The following is a 27,562-nucleotide window of genomic DNA, read 5'->3' as shown; positions in this document are numbered from 1 at the left end:
TTGCATCTCCAGATTAAATGTTTCAGTAATTCTTTTGAACACCTACATAGATGTTTTGTGTTAAAGCTTTCAAACATTACAATTCTCCATCTGTCTTTGATGCTTTTTGAAACCAAGAAGGATATAAATAACTATGTAAAACAATAGCATTTAAGAAATGATTCCTAATTTTTCACAACCTGTGAAGTCGTGGGCTCCAAACTAGAATCTAAGGTCTTGTTAGGCTGTGCTGGGAGCAGCATCTGCCTACAAACTCGATGGAGCAACATTATCACGCAGCAACGAGCAATGCTGTGGTTTTATGATTTCATCTAGATTTAAATAAATAATTGCGACCACTGTTACACAAGTCAAGACCCAACAGCAACCTCTGACTTATTAATTATATGCAACAATGATAAAATGAATTTGAAAGAAAGTTTTAAGATATGGGGTTAGAAATAGAAAATAGATTGGGTACTAGTTCTATGAATTCTTTCCCCACATTATGAAAGTAAAGAGCTGACTTACCAAACAGGCTAGTAAAACTACAACCGTGCAAAATGCTTTCTGTTGTTCTAGTAGCACTTTGAAAGCCATTGCTCTCGTTAAATGTATTTCTGGTTGAAGAGCTCTAAAAGATAAGAAGATACAGTTAACATTAATAACATGAGTGACTGCTTTCTGTATTTACTATACAATGTTACCATTTACTATATACACTAGTAAACCATAATATTATTTAGTATGTTAGTAAGACATAACACTATTTATGTTTTAAAAGGAATCACCTTTTAAAAGGATACCATAGACAAGTACGATGTAATTCTTTACAGATTTAGGTTATGAGAATTGAAGCTTTGTCTACCTACACAGTATATACAAAATTCCTGCTGGCTCTGAGTTCCCAGGATACACATGCCTTTATTTTCTTTCTATCCAAGTCTCTACAGTGTCCAGTCGACTTCACCCAGCAGAGAATCACATTCAAACTGTGACTTATAGAAACCTTCCATTTATACGGGTTTAGTCATACAGGATGATAACAATGATAAAATAACAATTAACACATGCTAAGTACGCCATGCCAGCTACTATTTTTAGCAGAACTCATTTCATCTTCACAACTACTCTAGAAGGTGGATACTGTCATTATCCCCGTTTTAGAGATGGGGAGACGGAGGCTCAGAGAGGCCTGAGTCACTTGCCCAAGGTCACATCGCCCGTGAGAGGCAGAGCTGGATGCAAACCCAGGTGGGTGGCTCCAATGTCCCCGTGTCACATACACCTGAAAACAACCTGCTCCGTTTAATAAAAACTGTGTGCTTGGGTATTGGGCCTTCAGCTCCACTAAGAAGCAGAAATAGCTAACATCTGGCATTTGTGAGCTCTTCCCCAAACCAGTGCAGTGCAAAGCATCTACTAGCAGAAAAATGAGCATTTATTTAAAACCATCTAAAAATCATTTACAAGTGGTGAATTGGAGGCGCTATCCTGACGTTTCAAGAAAAGATAAACTAAGCCTCTTTGTCTTTACCAGGAATGATCGAAAATGCAGAAATGAATCTGTTTTGTTTTGTTTTACAGATTCACTCAATGTCAAGAGAAGAGATTTATTTGAAAATGTTTAAAAGGTGAAGACTCACCTGGTTGCTCCATTGATCAGACAGAGAAAAAATGGTTCCGTTTCTCTTTAACAGAAACCCAGAGCAGATAACCTGACTAACTGGAAAGAAACCAGAGCAGAGAACCAGACCAAAGAGCTCAAGAAAAACAGCAACAATAACAAGAAAGGAAGCGGGCTGAGCAGGCTGCTGTCCTAACCATGGACCAAGCAGCCAGCCAGGGGCGTACCCCTCCCCCGCCTGGAGACCAACCCAGGTGGTCATCCCAGCTGCCCCAGCAGCTCCAACCACCAGGGCAATGAAAAATCATTTGTAAGCTTGGCTGAATGAAAGACCCATTTTGAGTGAATTCAAACGGCTTTTTTTTTTTTTTTTTTTTGCTTTTCCAGCTTCTTGGTCATAGCTTTTTTTCCCCTTGCATATCTCAAAATCATCCAGCAATTACCCAACCATGCAACCTGCTGCTGTGTAGACAAAGGATTGGGGTCAGAAGATAAAATCACATTCCCTGAAAGGTATGCTTTAGGCTATCTCTTTCCCAGCGGGGTCTTCAATTTTTTTTAGTGTGTTAATTTTTTTAAAGTAAAAAACATAAAATCTACATGGAAGTAAACTAATATGGAAAAGAGGGTATAAATACCAAAGCATTTACATAAAACATGAGAAATAAAGAGATCGATAGAGTCTGTCCATAATCGGTCGATAATCGAACATCCAGTTTACACAGAAAACTCTCCTGGGATATGGTGCAGGTTACTGTGTGAGGCACACAAACACTGCAGCCTCTTCTTGGAAAGGCACGTCAATCTAGAAGTCATGGCGCTATGCTTCTGACTTTGTAAGATACACCCATTTTGTGTACAAAAATAAATATGCCAACATATTATCAATGGTTTAGGTTTATACTGTGGTGATCCAGGTGAATTTTTTACCCTCTTTACCCTAAAAAAATCTTTGTAGTGTAAATATTTCATTAATAATGGAAAAAATATATGAATAGTGCTCTTGGGGCAAAAAAGGTAAGTAACACGATCCTTTTTGAAAGTTTATAAACTAAAAAAGATGATGAGATAAAAACCACATATACACTACCATGAAAAAGGAGAAAATTTGAACAAAGTGTACTATGATTTTTGCATCACAAAGATTTTGGGTCTTTTTTAGATGATAGGGTAGAAAAAAATTAATGGAACTAGATCCAATGTGCTGATTTGTCTTATCTTCCCAACACACATGCTAAACTGAGTAGTTTGAATGGGAAATACAAAAGGAGCATTGCTACACCTAAATTTCCAGGGGTACAGGTGGGTTTGTCCCTGCAGTTTATCTTCTGAACTCCTCGGCCCGGCACCTATGCCCTGTACAATCTCACCCGCCGGCCTGCCGGTCCCATCACGGGTCACTGCTCTCACTGCCCGCCCAGCTCAGCCGTACCCCGATACCCACAGTTCTTCTGGACACCCGTGATCCTGCCCTCTTGGTCTGGACAGCCTTTCGCTTTTTGGGTCCCTCTGGGAACCAGCTCAACTATCACTCTGCTGAATGCGGTCCACAGCCAAGCAGAGTGAAGAGAGGTGCTCCCTGGGGTTCCACAGCCCTTTCCGCATCCATGGACAAGACCCATCACGTTGCAGGTCAGTTTCACTCCCAGACTGAATGTTCCTTTAAAGCATTCAATTTTAGGATCACACCTAGAACTCTCTGTGTTCCCAGTGTCGAGCACAAAGGTGCTCAGTGAACGCTTCCGGAATTAACTAAGTGAATGAAGAAGCACAAAACAATGAAAAATACATTGTGGGAAACACCTGACATTTGTTTGCACGTAACAGATCTAATTCTTCTGTGGTGAACAGGATAAAATAAACATTCTGTTTCGGATTTATATAAAATCTTATTGCCTTCTCAAGGCATTCAGTGCCTTAGATTAGGACACAGGATTAAATGATATAGTGACATATTTTTAAAAATCCGAATTGGCTTAAAATACGCAAGCAGCGCTTCACAGAAGATTTCTTACACTGGGAGCTGGGGATTGAACTGTGCCACTGAAATACGCCACTTCTGTTTTCTGTGGCTTCTTGTTTAACCTGGCTTTTTACACCAAGAGGCTGGGATGTAATTTAGACTTGGGTGGGTGATCCTGAGAGCCGTCAGGGTGATATAAAGGCCAAGTTCCAATAGTCTTCTGCAGGTAAACCCACCATAACTGAAAACAGCCTGGGCGTTATTGAGAATGGTCACAGGAAAATGGCAACAGGAACACCTGGGTTTTCAGTCCCATTTCTTAGCAAAGTCACTCTGAGACCACACACCTACAGAGACAAAAACAGACCCCTTTTCATGGGGTGAGCTGAGGGTCTGCTGAAATAATGCAGGTAAGATGCGTAGCCCAGGGCCCGGGACAGACTAAAAGCTCCCGGCTTTACCTACGGGAGAAGCTGACGTCGCCATGGTTCCTGCTGTTCTCGGGAGCATCACCTACTAGCTGTGGCCCTGACCCAAGTCTGTTTCCTTCTCTCTGAATTGGGCGTCGTGACAGTACCGCCTCCCGGACGGCCGTGAGGAATAAGTGAGCTTAACAGCTGGAAGACCTGACTGTTCCTGGCCCAGAATAAGTGCTCAATACTCATTAGCAATGGTGGCCGCCACTGTTAGTGATATTATCCTTGAGGAGAAAATGGTCCAGTGCGTGTGACAGTCCCTGAAGGCTGCAACCTTCTGGACAAATGTGGGACATGATGCAGACAGTCGTAATCGAGGGGCAGGTAGCGTTCCAGGCCTCTGGACTGAGGCTGCAGAAAGCGTTCGAAGACTGAGAACAGGGTCAGTGTGAACTTAGCATTCATGGTATCAAGTGCTGTGTCAGTGCTTCAGAAGAAGTACAGCTTCTTTCCTTACTACCTACCCTCTAAAGGAGATCTTTATCCCCACACGATGGGGAGAACGCGGAGGGCCGAAGGACACACGTACTAGAAACAGTGGAAACCAAAGCAAATTCACGCTTGGTGACCCCGAGGCAGGGCCCTGGCGCTCTGCCAGCTTGACTAAGGGCTGTACCCTCCACGCTGAGCATCCAAGTCCCTTCCACTTAGCACAGTAGGACTACATCCAACTGGTCAACACGAACAAAGCTATGTAACCACGTAACATGCTGAACGAACACCAACTCTGATGAAGCGGTTATTAGGTGCCTGAAAGGAGGTGATGCCACCTGGGGGAGGACGCCGCACAGGTGTGCTTTGCAGGGACTCCCAGCTAAGCAGGGCTGCGAAGACTTTTCATGCCACCTGGCCACAGACTGTTTAGAAATAAACAATTTAGCCCTCGCAGTGTTATAAGCGTGACCTTGAATTTCCTGGAAACAAATGAAATACCTTATGAAATGCTCTGGCATTCATAAAAAGAAGGAAAAGTTAATGAAATAACAAGCATTTAAGTAATAATATTTAAAATAAAAACAAGGCCATAAAAAGGTATTTACTGAAATTGCTTTTAACTTCTGGGTCTGGCCAAGGTAAAGAAATGCTTTTATAGATGGAATTCCGGGTTCTGTTTATTTGGGGGAGGGGTGGTCAAGCACAAGATACACACATTATGAGATTATGTACGATGGGCCCACAAGGGTTTTCACAGTTTGCCTAAATATCAGGAGAAGACCAAGGATGCTGGTTTACAGGAATCTAGGTGTGTGGCATTCCTGCCTCACCATCTGCTCTACAGCAAATGCAAGCAGGTGTCAGGAGAACCAGGCAAGCAAAAAAGAAGAGGTGGGAGCCCAAAGCACAGAGCTGGCAAACACTCTGTTACGCGGCAGAGAAAGTGGCCGCTTACCAAGTTAACCTGCTTAGCCTGCGCATCTGAACGAATGGTAACTAACAGGGAGGCGTCCTGATTGGCCAGCCTCTAGACGGGGTAAATCCAACAGATGCTGAAACGAAGTGCAGCCCCCTTCCCTTCCACGTCCAGATCCTGAAGACCTGGGCTGGTGCGTCACCAGGCAAAGCTCAGGGTTTCTGGGAGCAGCTGCGGAGGGGCAGCGCCCTGGATCTGAACTGCGGTGGCGGCTTCAACCTGCAGGTCCCTCCACTGCCGCCCGTCTTTTGCCTTGGGGCTCTCCTATACACTGTGCCTCATCTACCATGCCTTCCCTAAATCTGTCAAACCGGGGTCTCCCTACATCTGGCACAGGAACCCTCCTTGGTGCTTCCGTAGCACCCTGGATATCTCTCTGTCTCACAGGATGATTATCCGGCTCCTTCTCTCTCTTTGTAGCTCTTGTATTGCATCTCGCCAGGAGGCATCGTTTCCTTCTGTCAGTACAGCACTTAATTTTAAAAGTAAGTTTTCAGTGGGCTTCCCTGGTGGTGCAGTGGTTGAGAGTCCACCTGCCGACTCGGGGGACATGGGTTCATGCCCCGGTCCGGGAAGATCCCACACACCACGGAGCGGCTGGGCCCGTGAGCCATGGCCGCTGAGCCTGCGCGTCCGGAGCCTGTGCTCTGCAACGGGAGAGGCTACAACAGTGAGAGGCCCGCGTACCGCAAAAAAAAAAAAAAAAAAAAAGCAAGTTTTCAATATTAAAAAGGAAGCATTTTCCTGAAAAATTAGAAAGCCTGGCATCCATGAGTCCCACATTAAGGCAACATGAGCTACGGCTGAGCATCTGTTGTCCCAGCCATAGAAGAACATAGGCGTCTGGTGCTCCAGTCTCTACTCCTCCCTATCGTCACAGGGGGCAACCTTCCTTCATTCATCATAACCAAGCCGTTTGAGTTGACCATCAGTTAGGGTCTGAGGACTTCATGACAAGAACTGCGATTTCCCTCTAGAACGGTAACTCACCCAAAATAAGTGCCCAACGTATGCTGAATAAATGAAGAAATTCATTAGCTAGGGATAATATTTTTACTCTTAGGGCTGTTGTAAGGGATAAAATAATATAGGGGAAAATCTGTGCGACCACAGCTCGAGCTTGAACTGTAAGTGTTGGCGGTAGCACACAATTCAGGTGAGGACCCCATTTCTGAATATAGGTCTATAATATCAACAAAGATCACCAAGAGGAAGAGCTGGTATGTATCTTTCTAATTTTAACAATTCAGTAACCTTTTTGAGAATAGTCTTTATTTGTGATCTTATAAATGACCAAAATATATGAATCTGAAATAACTCAAAAAAATCTGGATAATTCATTTCACAATAAGTAGCTTAATTTTCTTTTATTTTTCCCCCCATCCCTTCAAAGCCATTTGATTTATCATCCAGCACACAGGGCATGCAACATGTAAACATTTTCATCTAGCAGAACTGTATGAACATTATTAGGTCATGAAGGTACAACCAACTCATACATTTTTCCAATATGCAATAAGCTGAAATATTTTTAAAGAAATCAACATTAAAGTACACTGGCAAGCTTACAATTTATAAAATCAGCACTGAAATGACGCCAATGCCACACATAGAGCCTTTTACATTTAATGGTGGAACAGAATCATAAATGGCTGCGAATAACGTCAGTCCCATATGTGAAGAGAGTAAAAAATTAATTTTCTTTTTTTTAACATCTTTATTGGGGTATAATTGCTTTACAATGGTGTGTTAGTTTCTGCTTTATAACAAAATGAATCAGTTATACATATACATATGTCCCCATATCTCTTCCCTCTTGCGTCTCCCTCCCACCCTCCCTATCCCACCCCTCCAGGTGGTCACAAAACACCGAGCTGATCTCCCTGTGCTATGCGGCTGCTTCCCACTAGCTATCTACCTTACGGTAAAAAATTAATTAGAAATTTAGGGTACTGCTATTTCCAAATGGGGCAATAACCCCTAGCCTCTAGCTGTTCTTTATCTCTGTCTTCAATTTCACTATATCCTGAAAATTGTTCTTCCTACACAGTAGGGTTGGCATCCCTTTTTGTAGCCTAGGAAGCTCACGAAGGTATGCGGTAATAAAAATATACATATTGTTGTTGGCTGGGAAATGAGAATGATTTCCCTTTTCAAGTCAAGAAATATCTTCTACTAAAAACTCTACAAGCTTTAAAATGTTCTGTTGCCAAATACAATATCTTCAATTCCTCCAAAGTTCAAAAACATTAGGGGCCAGTCACTGTCAGGCTCCTATAATTTTTTTGAACAGAACTTAACCTAGGATATGTTTTTTTTTTTTTTTTTGCTGTACGCGGGCCTCTCACTGTTGTGGACTCTCCCATTGTGCTCCAGACGCACAGGCTCATCGGCCATGGCTCACGGGCCCAGCCGCTCCGCGGCATGTGGGATCTTCCCGGACCGGGGCACGAACCCCATGTCCCCTGCATCGGCAGGCGGACTCTCAACCACTGCGCCACCAGGGAAGCCCCGGATATGGTTTTTTGAGACTAATTCTTTTCATTTCGCTGAGTTGTAGGTGCTGTCATTTTTGCTTTAGGAAAATCAGTCATAGTATTCTCAGAATGTTCAATCAACAAGCGTCTTGTAACTGATGTACTCTTCCCCCAATTCACAAATGTTTCTCAATCCTAAAATACAAATAGGACAATTGTGGCATCAAGGTCTGAGGGGACCCCAAACATTGACACAATCTATTCTAGAGAATTGTGCGTAATAATGTCTACAACACAGCTGTTGAAATTTTTATTTTAGAAGCCTGGATAGATTCCAAAGACCTTCTTTGTAACATGTGTAGTGTTCTCCATTATAAGAGGCCTCCATTCTTTTAGAATTTCCTCAGATTAGAGCCATCCGAGCAGACGGAGGGGAAGAGTTGGCTGAATAACATCTAATCTTGAGGTGGACAAGCTCCTTTGTCTTATATAATTGCTGAGGTTGGTTGTTCTCTTTTTAAAAACCCAGGTCTTAAAACGTCAATTTAAAAGGTACCTATTCTGTGATGTGTGGACTAGACGATAACCCAATACTGTTTAAACATCTTACTTTTAAATGTAAACATGTGAGACAGATAAAATACGATGAATGAATTCACTGCTCAGCCGGTAAATCATGAAAGGAAACTGCGTTTCCACTCTTGACTGTTCTTTTTCTTCAGCCAGAAGGTCACTTTAGACAGGCTCTGACCATTTAAGGATCCGCTGCCATGAGACAAACGTCTTGAACTGTTTAGCTGTTCCTGGCTCCCCTATCCCATAAGCAGCTGTCTCTTTATTTGGGGTGTACATTTATTCGAGGTGGGTATTCTTATTCAACCTGTTGTCAACAGACAGAGCATGCTGGCCTTTTCCAGATTTTTAAATGCTTGACTTTAAATATTGATTCATCAGATTTAAGAGGACGTGGCTTTCTTCATTAAAGATGCCTTCAGTTTTTTGTGCTGTGTTATATTTTGAATGGTTGAACTGGTTGCAGAGGATTGGGTTAAGCTTGGGTTCAGAGATTTAAACAGGTGAAAAAGGAGAAGAATATTCTCCTCATGTGAGCAGAATTCCTCACTTAGGTTTCAAATGTCCCCAACATACCCTGGATTCACATATTAGAGCTACAACTAGTAAATTAAATGAACATATTAAGCACAGCATGTGATTATTACATGTATGTACAAACACATTATATATAAATTAAATCTGATGACCATCTAAAGTAAAAAAAAAAAATTCTTTCTGTTCTTTTAAAAAGCCTCTTAAAGGTTACTTAAATTTAGCAGTGTTCCTTATTCAAGTCTTCTGGATAGGAAAGGCACTGTACATTGCAATTTCAAGTGCATAAAACGTCTTCCTATGTCCTTACCTTTCAAATTCAAAATCCAGCCTGGACTCAGAGCCTAAAAATACCCCCATCAAAGAAACAAATAACTTCCATGAATGTCCCAGAAAATGCTAACACAACATCCTAGAGCTAGCACTTAGTATGGAAAAACATTCCCAAGTTAATAAAGCCATGTGGCCTCAGTAACAAAGTAGATGTCATGAGACACTTCCATGGGTTAAAAAGGAACAAACACAGAGCTCATGATAATGCACTATGTATTCATGTCAAGGCAGTATTTTCAAAATGAAATTGCATTTCTGTGTTTTGTATTATCCTCAAAACTTAATAAATATTATGCGAAGAAAAACTCTTTTTAAGTACCGACATCTCTGTGAACAACTGTCAAAAACTGTCTTTCAGGGAAGGACTCTATTCTCACCGCCTCTAGTTACGTATGTTTAAATTAGATAATAAGCCGCGCTTGAAATAAACATGCTTTTAAACTACACCTAAGGTGAAGCTGTACAACAGAAAACATATGGAGTAAATCCTGAGCGAATGCAATATAATCTTCCCTTTTGCATACAAGTATCTGGTCATGAAATAACAACATATTAAACATGAAATAACAACATATAAATCCTTCTGTTTGCGGAAGTCATGTTTAACAATTACTGTTTCCTGTTTATATAAAGAAATCGTCTTCTAGTAAAGGAAAACTGTCATTGGAGTAAAAACCACCCATTCATAAGTAGTTTGTTAAACTGTTTCAATTAAAGAAATATCGAACAACGCTTATGTTTTTTCGTTGTTTGCAAATTGAGTCCTTTTATTAAAATGCAAAAAAAAAAAAAGTGACCTGGATTTCTTACAATGGTAACTGCAGGTTTGACGCATAGTTCGCTACCATCAAACCATATCGCTGTATTTGGATGCTTCCAAACATCATCCTCAAGAGCGTATGAGCTAAATTTCTGTTCCATGAAATGGCATGAGACCCTTGACCAGGGCTGTGCGAGCGGCCCTCCCATCACTGCGCCTACGGGCTGCTGTCACATCCTCCGCGTGCCCTCCCTTCCCCTCCCCAGCTCCCTCCGGCCCGGCCGGCCTGCAGACCGCTTCCCGCCAGGACGGGCTGGAGCGCCCCCGTCCAGGCCCCGGGAGAGACTCGCGCACACACTTACACACTCACGCACCTTCACCTACATGCAGCCTTTCTATTTACAAGATCCCTGCACAGCGGGGTTCAGCGCGGCCACTCCCGTCGCCCACGGGGGCCGGGGGGTGCTCACACCCTCCGCTGCCTCCAGCTGCAGCATCTCGGTGGCCTTGCTGTCAGCCTTCCCGGGAGTCGCCTCCGCCGGCCCTGTCCTCCCGCCCCCTACTCTGCACGCGAGCAGCCCAGGCCGGCGCCCCCTCCCTCCACCCGCAGCTGCCTCCTCTCCGCGCGCGTCCCGTGCGGATCCGCCGCGCGGCGCGGCGCCACGGCCCCGGGGGCGGCGAGGCACCTACCTTCCCAGGTGCCTGGAGGCTGCTCCGCAGGTCTCGGCGGCGATCTGACGCTCCGGTACGCGCTGAACCGTGCTGAGCGCGCGGCACTCGGTGCGGAGCTGGGCCGGGGTCCCCTCCGCGCGCGCACACCCGGCACGTCCAGGCGCCGCGGGTCCGCGCTGCCCCGTAGCCCGGCAACGGCCACCGCCTCCGGCCCCGCCCACCTGGAGCCCCGCCCACATCGGAACCACTGCCCACCACCCACCTCTGGGCTCCGGGCTGCGTCCCCGCAGTCCCCCGGGTGCCCCAGGCCGCGGTCCAGCCGCTGGTGGCCCCCGGGCTGCGGGAGCTGCTGACTGCATCCCGCTGGCGGACCTGGGTAGGAAGGAGGGGGCTCACCAGGACCACGGAGAGCGGGGCTGTGTCGGGGACCTGCCTGCGGCTAGGGGGACGCCTTCGCGTCCACCTGGACCTGTTTCCAGGCCTTTGTGCCTCTGCGCTGCCGGTGACCTTCTACCCCGCGCCCGCCTCTGCTCCAGGAAAGGCCCGGGAAACGATGTGACACGTGTGCGCGGCGGGTGCGAATCACCAGGACCCAGCCCATCAGCCGCCTCGACATTCGCAGATGCTTTTCCCGGCGGGTCCTCCCCATTTCGCTCGCCGGACATTGGCCTCCAGAGGTCGGGGTGCGTCCACCGCCTCGGCGCGAGCACAGCCCGGTCCGGCCCAGGCCCCCGGGGATCGTGGGCCGCGCAGGTCCGGGCTTCGTGCATCCACACGCGGCTCGAGGACGGTGTCGAGACTTCTCCACTTCGCGCGCTTACGGAGCAAGGCTAATGGTGCCCGCTCTACAGATTTAGTGGAAGGAGTAAAAGAACCATGTACAGAACAAATAGGTTTCCGCACTACAATGCTGTAGAAATGTAAGCAATTGTCGTTCATCCGTCCAGTAAGTGGACAAACTTCCCCCCAGCCCAAGAGACTGCGCACGCACCGCATTGGTGCAGGGGCGCCCACCACTTCCTGTGTTGGTTCTGATTTCCCCGGCACACCTGCACGTCTCTTTGAATGGAACCAAATCCCATGTTTCCTTTCTATACCGCAAGGCCCATGGTAGCGGTCAATAAATGTTTGTTGAGAGAATAAGTTGTCACCGTTGGTCACCAATCCGCCCGTCTCATGACCCCGCACTGAGAACGGGGAATGCGCTACTAGGTACTTGTAAAAAATACATTAAAAATATCCTTCCAAGTGTCAGCCTCAAGGCTGTCATGGCCGGAACAGAAACCGCAATCACGACTTATTTTTCACCATTTACAAATGATACGCACTGTCCTACCTGAACGTCAAGGCGAGTGTGCCTGTCCCCAGCCTACCTGTCAGCTGTGATCTGGGACCACATCACAGCCCAAGGTTCCCTAACAAGCTCGCCCTTAGATGGAAGTTACCTATTTGTCTAATTAGACCTCACCTTCCCGAGGGCACAGCTTATTTCCTTCATAGCCCAGAGCCCAGCACACAGGGCATCCTCCAGCCACCGTGGTTAAGCTGACTTACTGCTGCTTCTCTGTTAAGGTCTCACACACTCACCCCTTCCTCCTCGTTTTCTCTTCATCCCACCACCCCGTCCACTGCCAAACAGGCCCTCCGCACCCTTCCCCTGAATGCCCCGCCGTCAAACCTCCCTTCGAACCTCCCTCCCGGCTGCTCTGTTCCACCCGTCCTGCTTCCCCCTGCCTTTCATCATGGTCACTGTCCAATGAAAAGATTTACAAAGATTCCTCACCGTGAAGAATGGCTTCCAGTCAGGGATTTCCATGTTTGGGCTCCACCCACATCTCCAGCTCTATCTTTCCTGCCTCTAGACGGGACACTGGGAGTTCTGGCCAAACTGGTCTGCGTGCCTTGCCTCCTGTGTGCCCTGAACTTGCCCTTCCTTTGCGCCCCAAGCTTCCTCTTTATGCTGCCTCCCCTGAGTTGGTAAGGGACCAGCTCAGAAGCCACAGCTCCCAGGAGTCACGGCGAGGTCTGAGGCCTTTTTACCACAATGACAGCACCCTCCTGTCCGGAGTTCCTGTGACTTAGCTTTCTTCCTCAAGGACTTAAAAGGAGTCCTGCTTTCGAGAAGCAGCATATTTTGCTCAAACTTGCATCCCTGATAGTATCAGACATTCACACGAATGTTCAGTAAGTGTTTTCTGAGAGGAATTTAATCTGCCAGTGCAGGAACTACTTTGTTTTTTCTCTGGCCTCCCTTTCTACTTAGAGACAGCGGCACATTATGTAGTTCACTCCCTCCTGCATCATGTCATCTGTACGTGACTGCTCTTCCCCGTGAGCCCGCTGCTAGCTCTCTGCGGACAGATCCTATAAACGTACACAGCCTTTGGCATCGCACATTCTGGCCTTGGAGGCCAACTGGCCGTTGGCTAGTTGCATGCCCTTGGAAAAGTTACTTGACCTTCCCAACTTTCTGTATCTTCTACCGTTGAAATAAGTTGTTTCATTGGTCGCTGTTAAATAAGATGCGGTATTTAAAGCGCTTGGCCCAGTGCCTGGCACACAGTAAGTGCTCATTAAATGGCAGCCACCGTTGGCAGCGCTGTACCTTTTGTCAGGCACACAGCGCCAAGCATCAGAAATCGATAACTGAAATGGTATTCGACAGCGGAGAGCCACTGAACCTCTGCACTGTAGCTGTTAAGTGCCTCTTACTCTTTAAAGAAGAGGCCGCTTAAGTTAACAAATGCTCCCCACTTACCTCACTTTGAGTGTAAGTGACCTGGGGACAGTGTCTGAAGGAAGGAGGACACAGTGGTGGTACAAAAAGAATCATATGACTCCCAGGCTCTTTCAGAATGAAACCAATGCTTAGAATTAGGGCTGCAAGCATTCTCTCCCTTTAGAGCACTGACTATCATGAATGAATTGAAATTTTAGTGAAAAGGCTAAATTTTTTTTTTTTTTTTGGCCGCTGTGGCTTGAGGGATCTCAGTTCCCCAACCAGGGATTGCGCCCAGGCCCATGGCAGTGACAGCCCGAAGTCTTAACCTCTGGACCGCCAGCGAATTCCCTGAAAAAGCCAAATCCTTAGGAAGATCTCGGCAGAGGTGTTGTTTTTAAGACTACGTTATGGGTTGGTTTTCTGAAGCTAGTTTTAGCAATATCTAAGCTGATACGCAGTGTATTTGTTTAGAATGTATTCCTAAAAAAGTTGAACCAATGAAGTAACAAACTTCTTGAGAAAATAATTTCAGTGATAAGCTAGCTCACCGGAAGCAAAATTAATGGAAAATTGTTTGACTTTCTAGTAATTTCCATGTAGAGCACTATTTCATGGGAAAAAGGAATAGAAAGCAAGCTACATGAGACTCCTGAATTCTGTCCCTTTGTTCACAGTGCCTGGCACGTGGTAGGTACTCATTAAAAATTGGTTGAATGAATGAATAAACGGGGGGGCCACGATCTCAAAGAGTTGTAAAGTTTGCCAAATATAGTTAAGAAAATAAGGGGGAAAATAACGAAGACCCAGCTATTTAAGTAATTCCCAGCACCCACTGCTGCCAACAGACAATCAGCGCAGGGTTGGGGCCTGATGGGAAGCCCCTTGCCCAAGGCCACACACCAAGTTAATAACAAAACAGGATCCAAAATCCAGGCTTCCTGAACCCTAATATAACCATCACCGTACCACGAATGCTTAAATTAATACACATGAAAAGTCCAAGGAGGGTATTTATTTAGTTGATATAATGTCAAACTCATGACATTTATAGAGCAAATGTGCTATAAGTTGCAGCACTTGCACTGACCCTGGTGAGTTTATGACACTGCGTTGGCCAGACTCTTCTCATGTGTTTACTGAGAGGAGAAACGAGCCATTGACTCTCCTTCTCTGCTTCCTGATAAATACAGGGGACTCTTCCGCACGTGGCAGAATTGAGGAACAGGCTCGCAGGGCAGCAGCCAATGAGGCTAGGCCATAGGGCTGTCTAAGTACTGGGGACCATTAACAGGATGGGGAAAGCTGTACTTCTCAGAGCTCTTCTCACAAAGGGAGTGGGTTGTGTTGGAAGAAATGGTTTCATGAAGTCACTCAACACCCCCATCTCACCTCCCTCCACCTTCTCACCAGAGATCTAAGTCACAATGGATGATGCTAAAGTACTTCTCAATCGAAGGATGTGAGACTTGGTCACTTCAGAGTGGTGACTTCAGCAAGTGGGTGGATCTGCGGGGCAGCTTGGAGCAAAGCTGAATGGCTTGTGACAGCTGAGGAGGAATGAGGCATGGCCACCAGGGAGCCTCCTCCTGCCCCCCCTTTCATAGCACGTTCCTCTAAACGGTGCTGACATTTTAAAGAATCACTCTTTAAAGGCACACCAGTTTCTGAATGTTTCCAGGGTGCCTTGGACCAGCCCTGCCATCACAGGGAGTCTGATCAGCCAGACCAATGGTGGATGCTTGAGTGTGGTCCAGTCCTGAAGCAGAGGAAGAATGAATTACGTCCTGAGGTCCTTTATAGTTGAAGATTCTAGGCCAACTGATGGAAAACCCTATCAAAAAATTCTAATAGTGCTCATAAAATATACCAAAAGAAGGAAAGAAAGAAAAACAGAGCATGTTTTTGCCAAATTTTGGCTGTAATGTTTGCTAACAGTTAAGTTCAGCTGTATGTAATTCTTATAATAGAAGGAATTAACTGCCCAGCCCTAGAACAAAAGAACCCGAATTGCAATCAGATAAGACTCTAGTGGTGCCACTTAACCAGCCCTGTGACCGTGCACTTGTTATTTAATCCCTCTGAGCCTCACTTTTCTCATCTGTATAATTGGAATGACAAACTTAATTGCTGGAAATTTAAATGAGATGGTGTCCTGAAAAATACTGTCAGAGTGCCTTGCACACAAGTACTCAATAAATATTATTGAATTAATAACTAGCACATTAATAAATATTAGTGAATGTTACTAAGTAATAATCTGTAAAGCTTTATATGAAACCTTTATGAGGGTGATAAGACATGAGAGATATTTGGCCTTGAGAGCAGTGTATATGTGTAAAATTTATAGTGAATAAATAAATTTATTCACAAGAAATATATTCCTTTTTTTTCAAGAAAAAACCCAGAGGGAGTTAGTGAAAACATGTTCAAGGATTCTTAACATAATCAAATGTAATAGGGAATATATATCATGTACCAGCCCATATTGAATATGTAAACTGAAATCTCACAAAATCCCACTGGGAATCTCCCTGGAGGAATAGCAGCCTTTAATTAACTATTGAACTTCTCATGCACACCACTGACATCTTCTAAGAAAGTGTCAATTCCTTGGAAACACAAGAAGATGTGCATATAATGTCAAAAGATGTACATAATATATATATATGTGCACACACGTATATATACATACAAACACAGACACACGAATATATATAATTCCACATTGCATTGATATATTAAATTTTTGTGAAAATTATTTTAAATGTCATGGTAAACTATGTGTAGCAGTAATTGTGTTCAGACTGGTTAGAAATACGGAAGCAAAAGCAACTGTTGGAAGTCAGCGGACTAATCCAGTTGACTGACACATCTATCACAGAAACAAAAACTGCATAGCAGAAGGAAGTGGTTATCTTGATCTTTCAAACTGTTCTCCAGTCAGCAGTGCATTTGTTTTAGCAGGTGTTGGAAAATATCCATGGTGAACTGGGAAGGACACAGGACCAGGACTTGGAAAACAGGCCATGTAACTTAGTTAAGAAAGTCAAGTGACTTTTCTGCAATCTCAGTTTCCTCATCTGCAAGATGGCTATAAAAATTCCACCCTGCTTATTTCAGGAGGATGATCTGATCCACTCCCTCATTTCCCATATGAGAACACTGGGGAGTGAAGCAAATCCCTTAAGGTCACATAGCTAATCAGTGACAGAATCAGGACTAGAAATAAGTCTTTTGAAGTCTTGGACTTTCTGCAGTAACAAAGCTGCCATTGAAGCAACAGATAGGAAAGTGCTTAAAAAATGTAATGTAAGGGTTCCGTTCAGTGGAAGTCTTATGGAGTATCCCCTCTTAAATCACAGTCAAGATCTTCAGGTGGAAATTCATTCAGAGACAGCTTTTGAGACTGTACCTGTACATTCAGCAATAGGCATCTTTCTTTTAAAATCAAATACAATCTGTTTCATTTCTCAACCAAGACACAAGAAGTAAACAATTAACTGAATTAATTCAGACACTGAAGTGAATTTTCAATGACTTGACTCGCCCAAGCTAGTTTTCTACAAAACCTAAATTAATCAGATAATTGCTAATTCTCCCTTTTGTTTTGTGTTGAAGGAAGTCTGTTTGTTAGAATGAACCTAGTAGCAGAATAAACAGTCATAAAAAAATTTTTTTAAGTCCCAAACATGAACTAAATGACGGAGTTCTTAAGCACACTATTTCTTTGGGCATCTTCTCCAGTCATTATCTTAAAAGTTTAATTTTCTTTATCCTAATGTGAACATTACTACTGCTTTTGTGATTTAAAGAGGACTTTTTCAGCAAACAAATGAAAAAAATCAACCTAAGCTGATAATTCAGGATTTTGTGAACATGCTTTGTCACATTGTCAGTAGAACAAAAATTTAAATGCCTCTCTTGGCATGACTAAAAACAACAGTTAAATCTTTCAAATTCTCACCGACACATCTTAAAAATATAGTCAGTTTGGTATGGTTTTAAATAATCTCCACTTAACTGCTATCAGTTTTAAAATTAAGCAAACAATGCTAATTATCCTCCTTAGAATATCAGGAGGAAAGTTTAGAAAGTAATTTAATTAATTGGCTCTGAAAAATTAATTACACGTGAAATGAGACTCATTAGGCCCTTCCTGTCTCATCAGAATTTCAGACTAAAGAATAACCCATCTCTCTCATCACTTACACTTTCTCTGTGGTTCGGCTAGCATTAAAATAGACTATTGTGATGATAAATATCTTACCCCCCAAAATTAAGACCAGAATATTAAAATGAACTAATGTGAACATGGTGCTCTTACATTTCCACTGTATTTTCTTGCATCTCGATGTAAAGACTTCACTCTGTGTGCACGCGTGCACGCATGTGATCACTGAATTGACAAAACAAGTTAACTTTCAAATTCAGCACAGCAATATATTTTGGTTTTGCCATGTTGAGCGTCAACTAAAGTGAAAATGTCGCTAAAAACTGTATGTAACATCATAACTGTTGATTACTCAGTTTTCATAGAGAGTTGGCAAATTTTAACTCACAACAGCTGTCACTACATTGAAAGTACATTTTAATTTAGGAATAGTAACTTTGTGAATGTTTCTGTACATGAGGCTTGTGCTATTGCCAAAGGTTCCAGAAAACCACTAGAGGATTTTTTTTTAAAACAAACTTAGCACAACTTCAACCTCCCTGTTTGAAAATTCTTCAGTTTTACCCAGAAAAGGCTTTAATCATACTTGAATGCCTCTCCAGTGATTCCTTTGAGGATACACACTGCATAAGGAAATGTATTTGATAGGTTGTAGTCTTGGAGGTGAGAGAATAAATAAAGAAACAGTATTGCCAGAGATGCACTGTACTCTTTTCTATGAGAAAACAAGGAAAACATTGGCATCCAGTAGAGTTCCTCCGCCCGTTTACTAAGTAAAGCAACCTGTAAATACTTAGAGCAATTACAGCCTACAGACCTCGGGCTCTGCAGCGGCGGGTGATTGCTAAAGTTAGCTCTCTCCCTTTCTGTCCTGTTGGAACAACTCATTTCCAAGTAAAATGTGCGCGACAGATTGCAAACCCTTTGTACAAACTACTAAACCGGCACCGAGTATCGTGTTTCCTCTCATCCATACACATAGTACTCAAGCACAGAAATGCTCGTGCTCTCTGCACTAAAACCATCTTTTCTGAGCACACGCAGGAAAAGCGAACTGAAAGCCACAACGAAACATGAGCGCGGTGCCTTCAGCGTGCTGAACTCTCTGCAGTACTCACCCTTTTCGGCAGCTGAGCTTCTCCCTGGCAGCGCTTCTGGGCCAAAAGCTCTACCTTCCCCAAAATGTATGTCAGCGCAAGCCCAGACGAATCTTCCAATCCAGGAGAAGAAGAAGAACCCTGCAGATCAAAGGCAGACGAGCAGCGAGATGAAATGCCCGTAATCTGATCGGTGATCAGTTGCAGCACATCAAAGGCAGGCCAAGTTTGCGTGTGTGCGCGCAGGGCTCTTGGAACGCTCCTTTCAACAGGTAGTCGCCCTCCCCCCTCCCCGTCCTCGGATTCTTTTGTTTGACCCGGATCACGTTGCTTTCCTCCTTTTTTCTTGCACCCAGTTGGCCCGGCGGTGCCCCCAGCCCGGGCTGAGTGGCGGGACCGCAGCGCTCGGGTCCCCACGCTGCGCCCTGATTGCGCGCTGGAAGCTGCGCCTGCTGCCAGCGGGCCGCGCTGGATCCCTTTCATCTCGCCGAGCCGCGGATCCCATGACATCACCGCGCCGGGCCTGGCAGGAAGGCTGCACCGCCCGCGGGGAGCGCGCCCCGCCCCGGGAAGCAGGGCGGCCCGGCCTCTAATCGCGCTGCACGCCTGCGACTCACGCAGCGCAGCTCTGTCATCTGCTGCCCAGCTGGAAGGCCTGGCGGTACTGCGGGGTGATTCCAGCGGGAAAGGCCCCCTCATCCACCCTGGCTCCAGAGGACAGCACGTAATAATTGCCTCTCCCTTAAAGAAATCACAGTTCTTCCCGAAAACCGGGGGTCCAGTATCCAGAATGGTTCGGAGAAGCACCAGGACACTGCCAGAGGGAGAGCGTGACTTCTTCAAAGTGTGTTTTGTTTGCAGTGTGACAAGTCCTTAAGGATTTTAAGTAAACTGTCTTTTCTTTGAAATTTACATTGTTAGACTTTGCCAATTAAACAGCGGTACTTTAATTAAAGTAATTAACGAGCAGATAATCAAGAGTTACCTAGTGTCTGATATCTGTCACCCTCTCACTTAAGGCCCTGGGTGGACACTTAATCTTAGTCTCGGTCTTAGTTTGGGATTCAGAAAATCAGATTTTAAAACAACGTGTACTTCTTAGATAGGTGCAATTTATTAACACTTGTGAAGCATTTAAAATCCACAAAAGAGAAGAATGACGTAGAGGATTGTCTTGCCCCGTGCTTACCCCAAAGCTGTGCTCCTTGCCTTTTAGGGCCGTTTCTGCTAAATCCATAGTTTGAACTCTTTACTCACTAAAAATCATCACATTAGTCTATTTATCCATAATTTAAATTTTGTACTTCCCTGGTGGTGCAGTGGTTAAGAATCCACCTGCCAATGCAAGGAACACAGGTTCCAGCCCTGGTCCGGGAAGATCCCACATGTCGCGGAGCAACTAAGCCCGTGTGCCTCAACTACTGAGGCTGCGCTCTAGGGCCAGTGAGCCACAACTACTCAACCCGTGTGCCACAACTACTGAAGCCCGCGTGCCTAGAAGCCTGTGCTCCACAACGAGAAGCCACCGCAATGAGAAGCCCTCGCACCAAGCCCGCATGCACCAACCAACGCAGCCAAACATGAATTAATTTTAAAAAAATGCTTCAAAAAATAAATTTATTGCACATTATCTAGAATTGTCTTGCTACCCTTCCTTAACAGTAGCAGATTCAATAAAATAAGCTTACTTTATTTTTAGTATTTATACAAATAGAAAATAAAAAAATTCATCTTCTTTACAATCTAGGTTGCAGTGCATTTCTGAATTCCAGACCACTCTTTTACGGCCTGAAGGAAAATTTTCTACTTTCTAATGGCAACTTGCCAACTTTTAGAAGGCCAGTTAAAAATATTTTTGCAAAACTTAGAAGACAACAGAATTTAATTTATATAACTTACATAACTTCCCTTCCTAATTAGTTTCATCTAATTTTTTCCTGATGTGATATTTGAAAATGTAGTTTATGGTGTGTTTATTTCCAGACTTCTATGATTCTCGAACAATTTTGTTTGTTTGTTTGTTTTGCGGTACGCGGGCCTCTCACCGCTGCGGCCCCTCCCGCCGCGGAGCACACGCTCCGGACGCGCAGGCCCAGCGGCCATGACTCACGGGCCCAGCCGCTCCGCGGCACGCGGGATCCTCCCGGACCGGGGCACGAACCCGCGTCCCCAGCATCGGCAGGCGGACCCCCAACCACTGCGCCAACAGGGAAGCCCCTAAAGTGACTATTTAAATGTTATACTGAACTCATTAACTGTTGAAACCAAAAATTTTGCTGTCAAAATTTGTTCGAGGGGCTCAGTGCTCCCAATGCAGGGGGCCCGGGTTCAATCCCTCGTCAGGGAACTAGATCCCTCATGCATGCCGCAACTAAAGAGCCCACACGCTGCAACGAAGATCCTGTGTGCCACAACTAAGGCCCGGCACAGCCTAAATAAATATTTTAAAAAATTAATTTAAAAACTCGACTTGTTATTGCCAGTCTTTATAATTTTAGCCATTCGAATGGAGTCTACTGGTACCTCATGATGGTTTTAATTTGCATTTTGCTGATGCTACTGCTTACATTTTTATACATATAGACTTCAGTTTTTAAAATAGTTTCAGAGTTACAGAAAAATTGAGCAGTTAGTACAGAGATTTCCCATATACCCCCTGTGCCCTGTACACAGTTTCCCGTTTTTAGCATCTTATGTTAGTGTGATATATTTGCAATAATTAATGAACCAATATTGATACATTATTATTAACTGAAGTCCTTAGTTCACACTAAAGGTCACTCTTCCTGTTGTACAGTTCTTACGGATTTTAACAGATGCATAATATCATGTTTCATACAGAACAGTTTCACTGCCATTATGGTATTATACAGAATAGTTGTATCGATTTTGACAAATGCAATGTCATGTATCACATGTGGGATTTTGACTGAGATTCCATTGAACCTATAGATTACATTGGGAAAAACTGACATCTTAACAATAGTGAATCTTTCTATTCAAGGACATAGAATATCTGTCCATTTGTTTAGATCTTCTTTGATTTCTTCAATCAGAGCTTTGTAGTTTTCCTCATATAGATCATATATTTTAAAAAATTTATACCTAAGTATTTTTGGTTTTTTGGGGGTTGTTAATATAAATGATATTGTGTTTATAATTTCAAGTTTCAACTGTTCAGTGATTGTATATAGGAAAACAATTGACTTTTGTGTATTATATCTTACAATCTTGCTGTTATCACTTTTTAGTTCCAGGAGTTTTGTTGTTAATTATTTGGGTCAGTTCTTTGGATTGTCTGTAATCATGTCATCTGTGAACAAAGAAAATTTAATTTCTTCCTTCTCAATCCGTTGATTAGTTGTAAATGTATATTGCAAACTCTAGGGCAACCATTAAAAACTAATCTAAAACCACTTTCATAGAACACTATGCTGGCTCCATGGGTAGTACAGTTACCTTATAACCAAGCGTTCCTATTCCTCTCTCACATCTCTTATAACACTGCTGTCATTTTTTTCATGTATCTATATGCTATATCACTCAATACACTGTTGCTGTTGCTACTTTGAACAGTTATTTTTTAGATCCATTAAGAATTTTTTTAAATTTAGCCTTTATTTTACCTTCATTTACTCATTCTTGCCTTATGTAGATTTAAAGTTTTGACCTATATTACTTTCCTTTTCTTTGAATAATTATTTGGTGATTTTTTGCTTTTCTTTCAACATTTTAGATATTTCTCTCCACTCTCTTTTTGCTTTCATAGTTTCCAATGAGAAGTCTGATGTAATTCTTATCCTTGTTTCTTGATAGGTAAAGTCTTTTTGTTGTTTTGATTTTTGTTTTTAGATTTCTGTCAAGATTTTCTCTTTGTCTTTTGTTTTCTGCAGTTTAAATAGGATATGCCTATGTGTAGATTTTTTTGTGTGTTTATCCTGGTTGGTAGTTTCTGAGTTTCCTGGATCTGTGGTTTGGTGTTTTTCATTAATTTTGGAAAATTTTCAGCCATTGTTATTTAAAATATTTCTTATTTAGGGCTTCCCTGGTGGTGCAGTGGTTGGGAGTCCGCCTGCCGATGCAGGGGACACGGGTTCGTGCCCCGGTCCGGGAGGATCCTGCATGCCGCGGAGCAGCTGGGCCCATGAACCATGGCCGCTGAGCCTGCGTGTCCGGAGCCTGAGCTCCGCAACAGGAGAGGCCACAGTGGTGAGAGGCCCGCGTACCACAAAAAAAAAAAAAAAAAAAAAAATCTTATTTAAAGTATTTCTTCTCTTTCTCTCTCTCTCTCCCTCCCTCCCTCTCTCCTTCCTTTCCTTCCTTCCTTCTTTCTTTCTTCTCCTACCGACATTCTCATTACTTGTGTGTTATGCCTTTTGTAAGTATCCTGTAGATTTGTTTCATTTTTTTCTCTGCATTTTAGCTTGGAAGTTTCTACTGATATTTCTTCAAGTTCACTGGTTCTTTCCTTCACTGTGTCCTGTGTACTGATGAGCCTATCGAAGGCATTCTTCATTTCGGTTACAATGTTTTTGATTTCTAGCATTGCTTTTTTATTCTCTCTTTTAGAGTTTGCATCTGTCTGCTTACGTTACATCTGTTCTTGCATGCTGTCTTCTTTTTTCCATTGGAGCCCTTAATATATTAATCACAGTTAGTTACGTGATAATTCTAAAATCTGAATCATGTCTGAGTCTAGCTCTGATGCTTGCTTTGTCTCTTGAGACTGTGTATTATCTTGCCTTTTAACAGGGCTTATGATTTTTTGTTGAAAGCTGGACATGATATATGAGGTAATTAGACTGCCAATGGAATGGTGAGAAAGTACAGAAAGATACAGTAATGAATGTCTTCAGAATAATACTACAGAGAGAGAGAGAGAGATTTTGGCTTCATTGCGAAGTACAATGTTAGATAAAGAAAAGCCTGCCCTTAAAATCTACTTTAAGAAATGCTGATCTAAAGTCAAAACATTTAATGATGCCATCATTTATGAAATTGAAAAGCACCTAATACATAGTTGGGGGCATAAAACACACAGGATAATTATAACTGCTGAATAAAATCAGGAAAAGGTAAAATTTATTTTTAAAAAGAAGTGTAATAGAGCAGTCCTGCAAAATAAAACTGAATTGCAAAGTAAAGTGTTAGAGTAGATGGATAATCATTCACTTTCTTACACTTTTTCTTGCCTTACTGCTCTAGCTAGGGCTTCCACTAGGATGCTGAATTGGAGCAGGGAGGGAACACATCCTTGCCTTTGTCCTAATATCAAGGACAAAGCATCCGTCTTTCACCACTACGTACAATGGCAGCTGTTGGGATTTTTTTCTGGGATTTTGTTCTTCATCGAATTGAGGAAAGCCTCCTCTATCGTTAATTTTCTAAGGTTTTGTGTTTATCTTAAATGGATGGCGGCTTTTGTGACATGCTTTTTTGTGCATCTATTGAGATGATCATATGGTTTTTCTTCAGTTTGCTTATGTGGTGAATTACACTGATTAATTTGTAAATGTTGGGTCAGCTCAGTCTTGCATTCATGGGACTTGGTTGTGCCGTCTGAGCTTTTTAATATATTGCTGGATTCAGTTTTTTTGCATTTATGTTCATGAAAGACAGTGACCTGTAGTTTTCTTCTCTTGCAGTGTCTTTGTTTGGTTTTCGTATAGAGTAATGCCAACCTCATAAAACACTGATAGGTTGGGAAATCTTTCTTCCTCTTCTATTTTCTATGAAAGTTTGTGTAGAATTGGTATTATTTCTTCCCTAGGTATAAAATTACCTTTCAATAAAGCATACACTATGCAGCTGCTATTTTTAATTTGTAGAAAATGACTACATTATGGACCTTTCCTAACTTTCTTCAAGGTCATAGCCTATAGGTTGTATGAGCCTCAGAGTTTAGCCTCTATTTACTTTCCATCTTCACAGATCATTAAAAGCAAGTAAGAGATGCATACATTGCTGGAAGAAGGCATAAGGAATTCTGCACAAAGGAACTGTTCTAGCCAACTTGCAACTCTCTAATGTCTTAGCTGGAGCCGCACTGCTTGGTGAATGCTTGCTCGTGCCAGGCTGCGTTGGCTTGAACTCCAGGATTTCCACATGAAATTCCCAGTGTGCGTAAGTCACTTTAAACTTCAGATTCCTTATCTCTAAACTTTGGGACAATAAGCGTACCTACTCCCTAAGGTTTTTGTCAACCTTAGAATAGTACTGGCATATAGTAACTATGGAACACATCTTAACTCCCAGCTATTTAAAGTATTGCTAAAAGAAAGTCATTTCTGACTGTATCAGGTAAGAAAAAATTCTCTTTGGAAGAGAAAAGCACCCTGTATTCTGCTTTTTCTAAGCATTTCTCATGGTGAAGTCAAAAGATATTTTGCATTTTGTCAAGCAACATGTTTTACAGCATTTGAAAGTGGACAACTTTGATTTTTTTAAAACTGCTACTGTGATATTTTATATTTAGTATTATATTTAGCATTACACTATACCATCAAAAACTGCAAAGAGTATTATGACAATTTTCAGAGGGGACACTTCATTCACGTTCGAGGTTCAGGATTCACCACTCCTTAGATAAATGTATAAGATTATAAATAAGATTCTCTCAAAATAAGAAATGAAGTGTATATTCTATGCATAAACTTCAATGATTTAAAAAGACTTTCATATACAGGCACAGCTAGACAGTGAGTGAGTCCTCCACTACTGGAGGGGAAGAGTGCCCCCAGACAGAGAAGGATGTCTGGTCTTTCACCAGCTAAGGGTATGGTGGAGGGCAGGAGTCACCATGGAGACAGGGAGGAACGATGGGAAGACAATAGGAGTGGCCTGTGTGTGCTGGGCTTGGGGGCAGCATTTTGTGAGCCTGCCATCCTGGTGTGGTGCAGGCTGCCTAGAGAGAGGGCACAGACCTTGAGATGCTGGGAAGGCCCAGAACTTCTTGTGCTAAGACTAAGGGTATGGTCTGGAGGGGCTGCACATGACATGATGAATAGCAAAGACCTCAGTCCCTGAAAGATGTAGCAAGTCCAACCGGTAAAAAGTCAGAAGTGAAGGACCCTGGGGCCCAGTGCACCTGAGACGCTGCCAGGAGACAGTCTATGATCAGAAGCAGGAAAGTGTCCAGTTCTCCTCAAATGCCTTGATGATCTGACAGCTCATTTGGGGTCTCCAAGAGGTGGGGAACATAATGGAACACTCAGTTTTCATGTGCATTCTGCAGAGCTATTTACAATAGTTCCTGGTTAACCATTTCCCTTCAACCTGGTCCTCTGCTAGGCTCATAATCAACTCCCCCAGTTCACAGGTCAGGAGACCAAGGGTCTGAAAAGATATATCAACCTTCCAAGGTCACATGGCTAAAATCAATCTCAGGAGTGTATGACTCCAAACCTGTGTTGTTTTACACTATTGCACTATTTTTTCTGTTAATTAACTATCTTTTTAAAACACTGTTTTAGTTTTCACAAGTAGGGAGCCCTGGCAGCTTAAGTGTTAATAGCCTCTGTAAATTAACCTTGGTTTCTTGGACTACAGAAATCCCCCGCAGGAGGCTCATGGGTACCCCTATTAAAAATGTTAAATTTCAAGGACTGGGTTCTTTTTTTCTGATTACAAAAGCAGTATATATGTATTATAGAAAATTGGATAAGTACAGAAGAACAAAGTAAAAAACATTATCCATATCACCCATCATTCTAATTTATTCTTTTTTATAAAAAATTATATGGATTCAAACGATTAAAGCAAAAGCTTGGGACTTCCCTGGTGGCGCAGTGGTAAAGAATCCGCCTGCCAATGCAGGGGACACAGGTTCAATCCCTGGTCTGGGAGGTTCCCACATGCTGCAGAGCAACTAAACCCATGCACCACAACTACTGAGCCTGTGCTCTAGAGCCCGTGAGCCACAACTACTGAGCCTGCGTGCTGCAACTACTGAGGCCCACACGCCTAGAGCCCGTGCTCCGCAACAAGAGAAGCCACTGCAACGAGAAGCCCGCGCACTGCAACGAAGAGTAGCCCCCGCTTGCCGCAACTAGAGAAAGCCCGCACGCAGCAAAGACCCAACACAGCCAAAATAAATAAATAAAATTTTTTAAAAATTTAAAAAGCAAGAAGCTTTTCATTACTGGCAAATCCTGAATGGAGAAGGCAGCTAGCAAGCTGGTTTCTGACAAGCGTGTTCTTCCACTCATGTTTGTTTAACCTTCTGGTCGGTATCTTAAGTGCTACTTCAGTGTGATATTTAATACAGGAAATGCGTTGCTGCTGCTTTATCTCATGATCACATCTACATGCAAAGCTTTAGGAAACAAATATCTCTGAAAATCACTCCCTTTATTGGGAACCTCTGACACTGGGGGAGAGACTGCAAAATAAGACACTGTCCTCAAATGAGGTTGCTAAGAAAAAGGTCTCTTGTGCTGGAATTTGAATAGAAATTGCACGATTTCCTCTCTAAAGGTCTAGCATGAAAAGAGAAATGTGACTCAGATCAGAACATCGGTACAGGAATCTGTAATAAAAATTCAAAGTACACTGAAGTGTGTACAGTGAAAAGGAACTCCCTTCCTTCCTTCCATTCTAATCCCATTACACAGGCCAACTCTGCCAGCCCTGTGATGGGAGCCCTTCCAAACGTGCGTCTTTGCAGGTGCACACGCTGCACACACACCACACCAGCCACACCATGCACACACACTGTGCACACACCACACCATGCCTGCACCACACACACTGCACACACACCCGCCAC

General features: G+C 43.3%; 1 protein-coding gene across 12 annotated transcripts in view; it reads right to left on the bottom strand.

Moving 5' to 3' along the window:
- TNFRSF19 (TNF receptor superfamily member 19) overlaps window positions 1-19,251 on the bottom strand; it is a 90,568-nt gene extending 71,317 nt beyond the window's left edge. For 8 of the 12 annotated variants that reach the window (XR_009536823.1, XR_009536826.1, XR_009536824.1 and 5 more), the window contains exons 1-2: window positions 18,817-19,251; window positions 511-613 (exon numbers count right to left, since the gene is read on the bottom strand). Coding sequence is in view for 5 of the 12 variants with exons in the window: in XM_060129389.1 (XP_059985372.1) it covers window positions 511-579 (69 nt within the window). In the remaining 7 variants the exon portion in view is untranslated. Of the gene's footprint in view, window positions 1-510; window positions 614-10,823; window positions 10,991-12,588; window positions 12,699-18,816 lie in introns of those variants that run through there. The other 4 variants (XM_060129391.1, XM_060129390.1, XM_060129393.1 and 1 more) reach the window with 4 other exon arrangements.
- Between the last annotated feature and the right edge of the window lie 8,311 nt (window positions 19,252-27,562).

The sequence above is a fragment of the Lagenorhynchus albirostris genome, chromosome 18 (genome assembly GCF_949774975.1).
Source record: "Lagenorhynchus albirostris chromosome 18, mLagAlb1.1, whole genome shotgun sequence".
Lineage (NCBI taxonomy): Eukaryota > Metazoa > Chordata > Mammalia > Artiodactyla > Delphinidae > Lagenorhynchus > Lagenorhynchus albirostris.
Note: the sequence above shows the minus strand (reverse complement) of the source record. Positions and strands in the feature narration are given on the sequence as shown.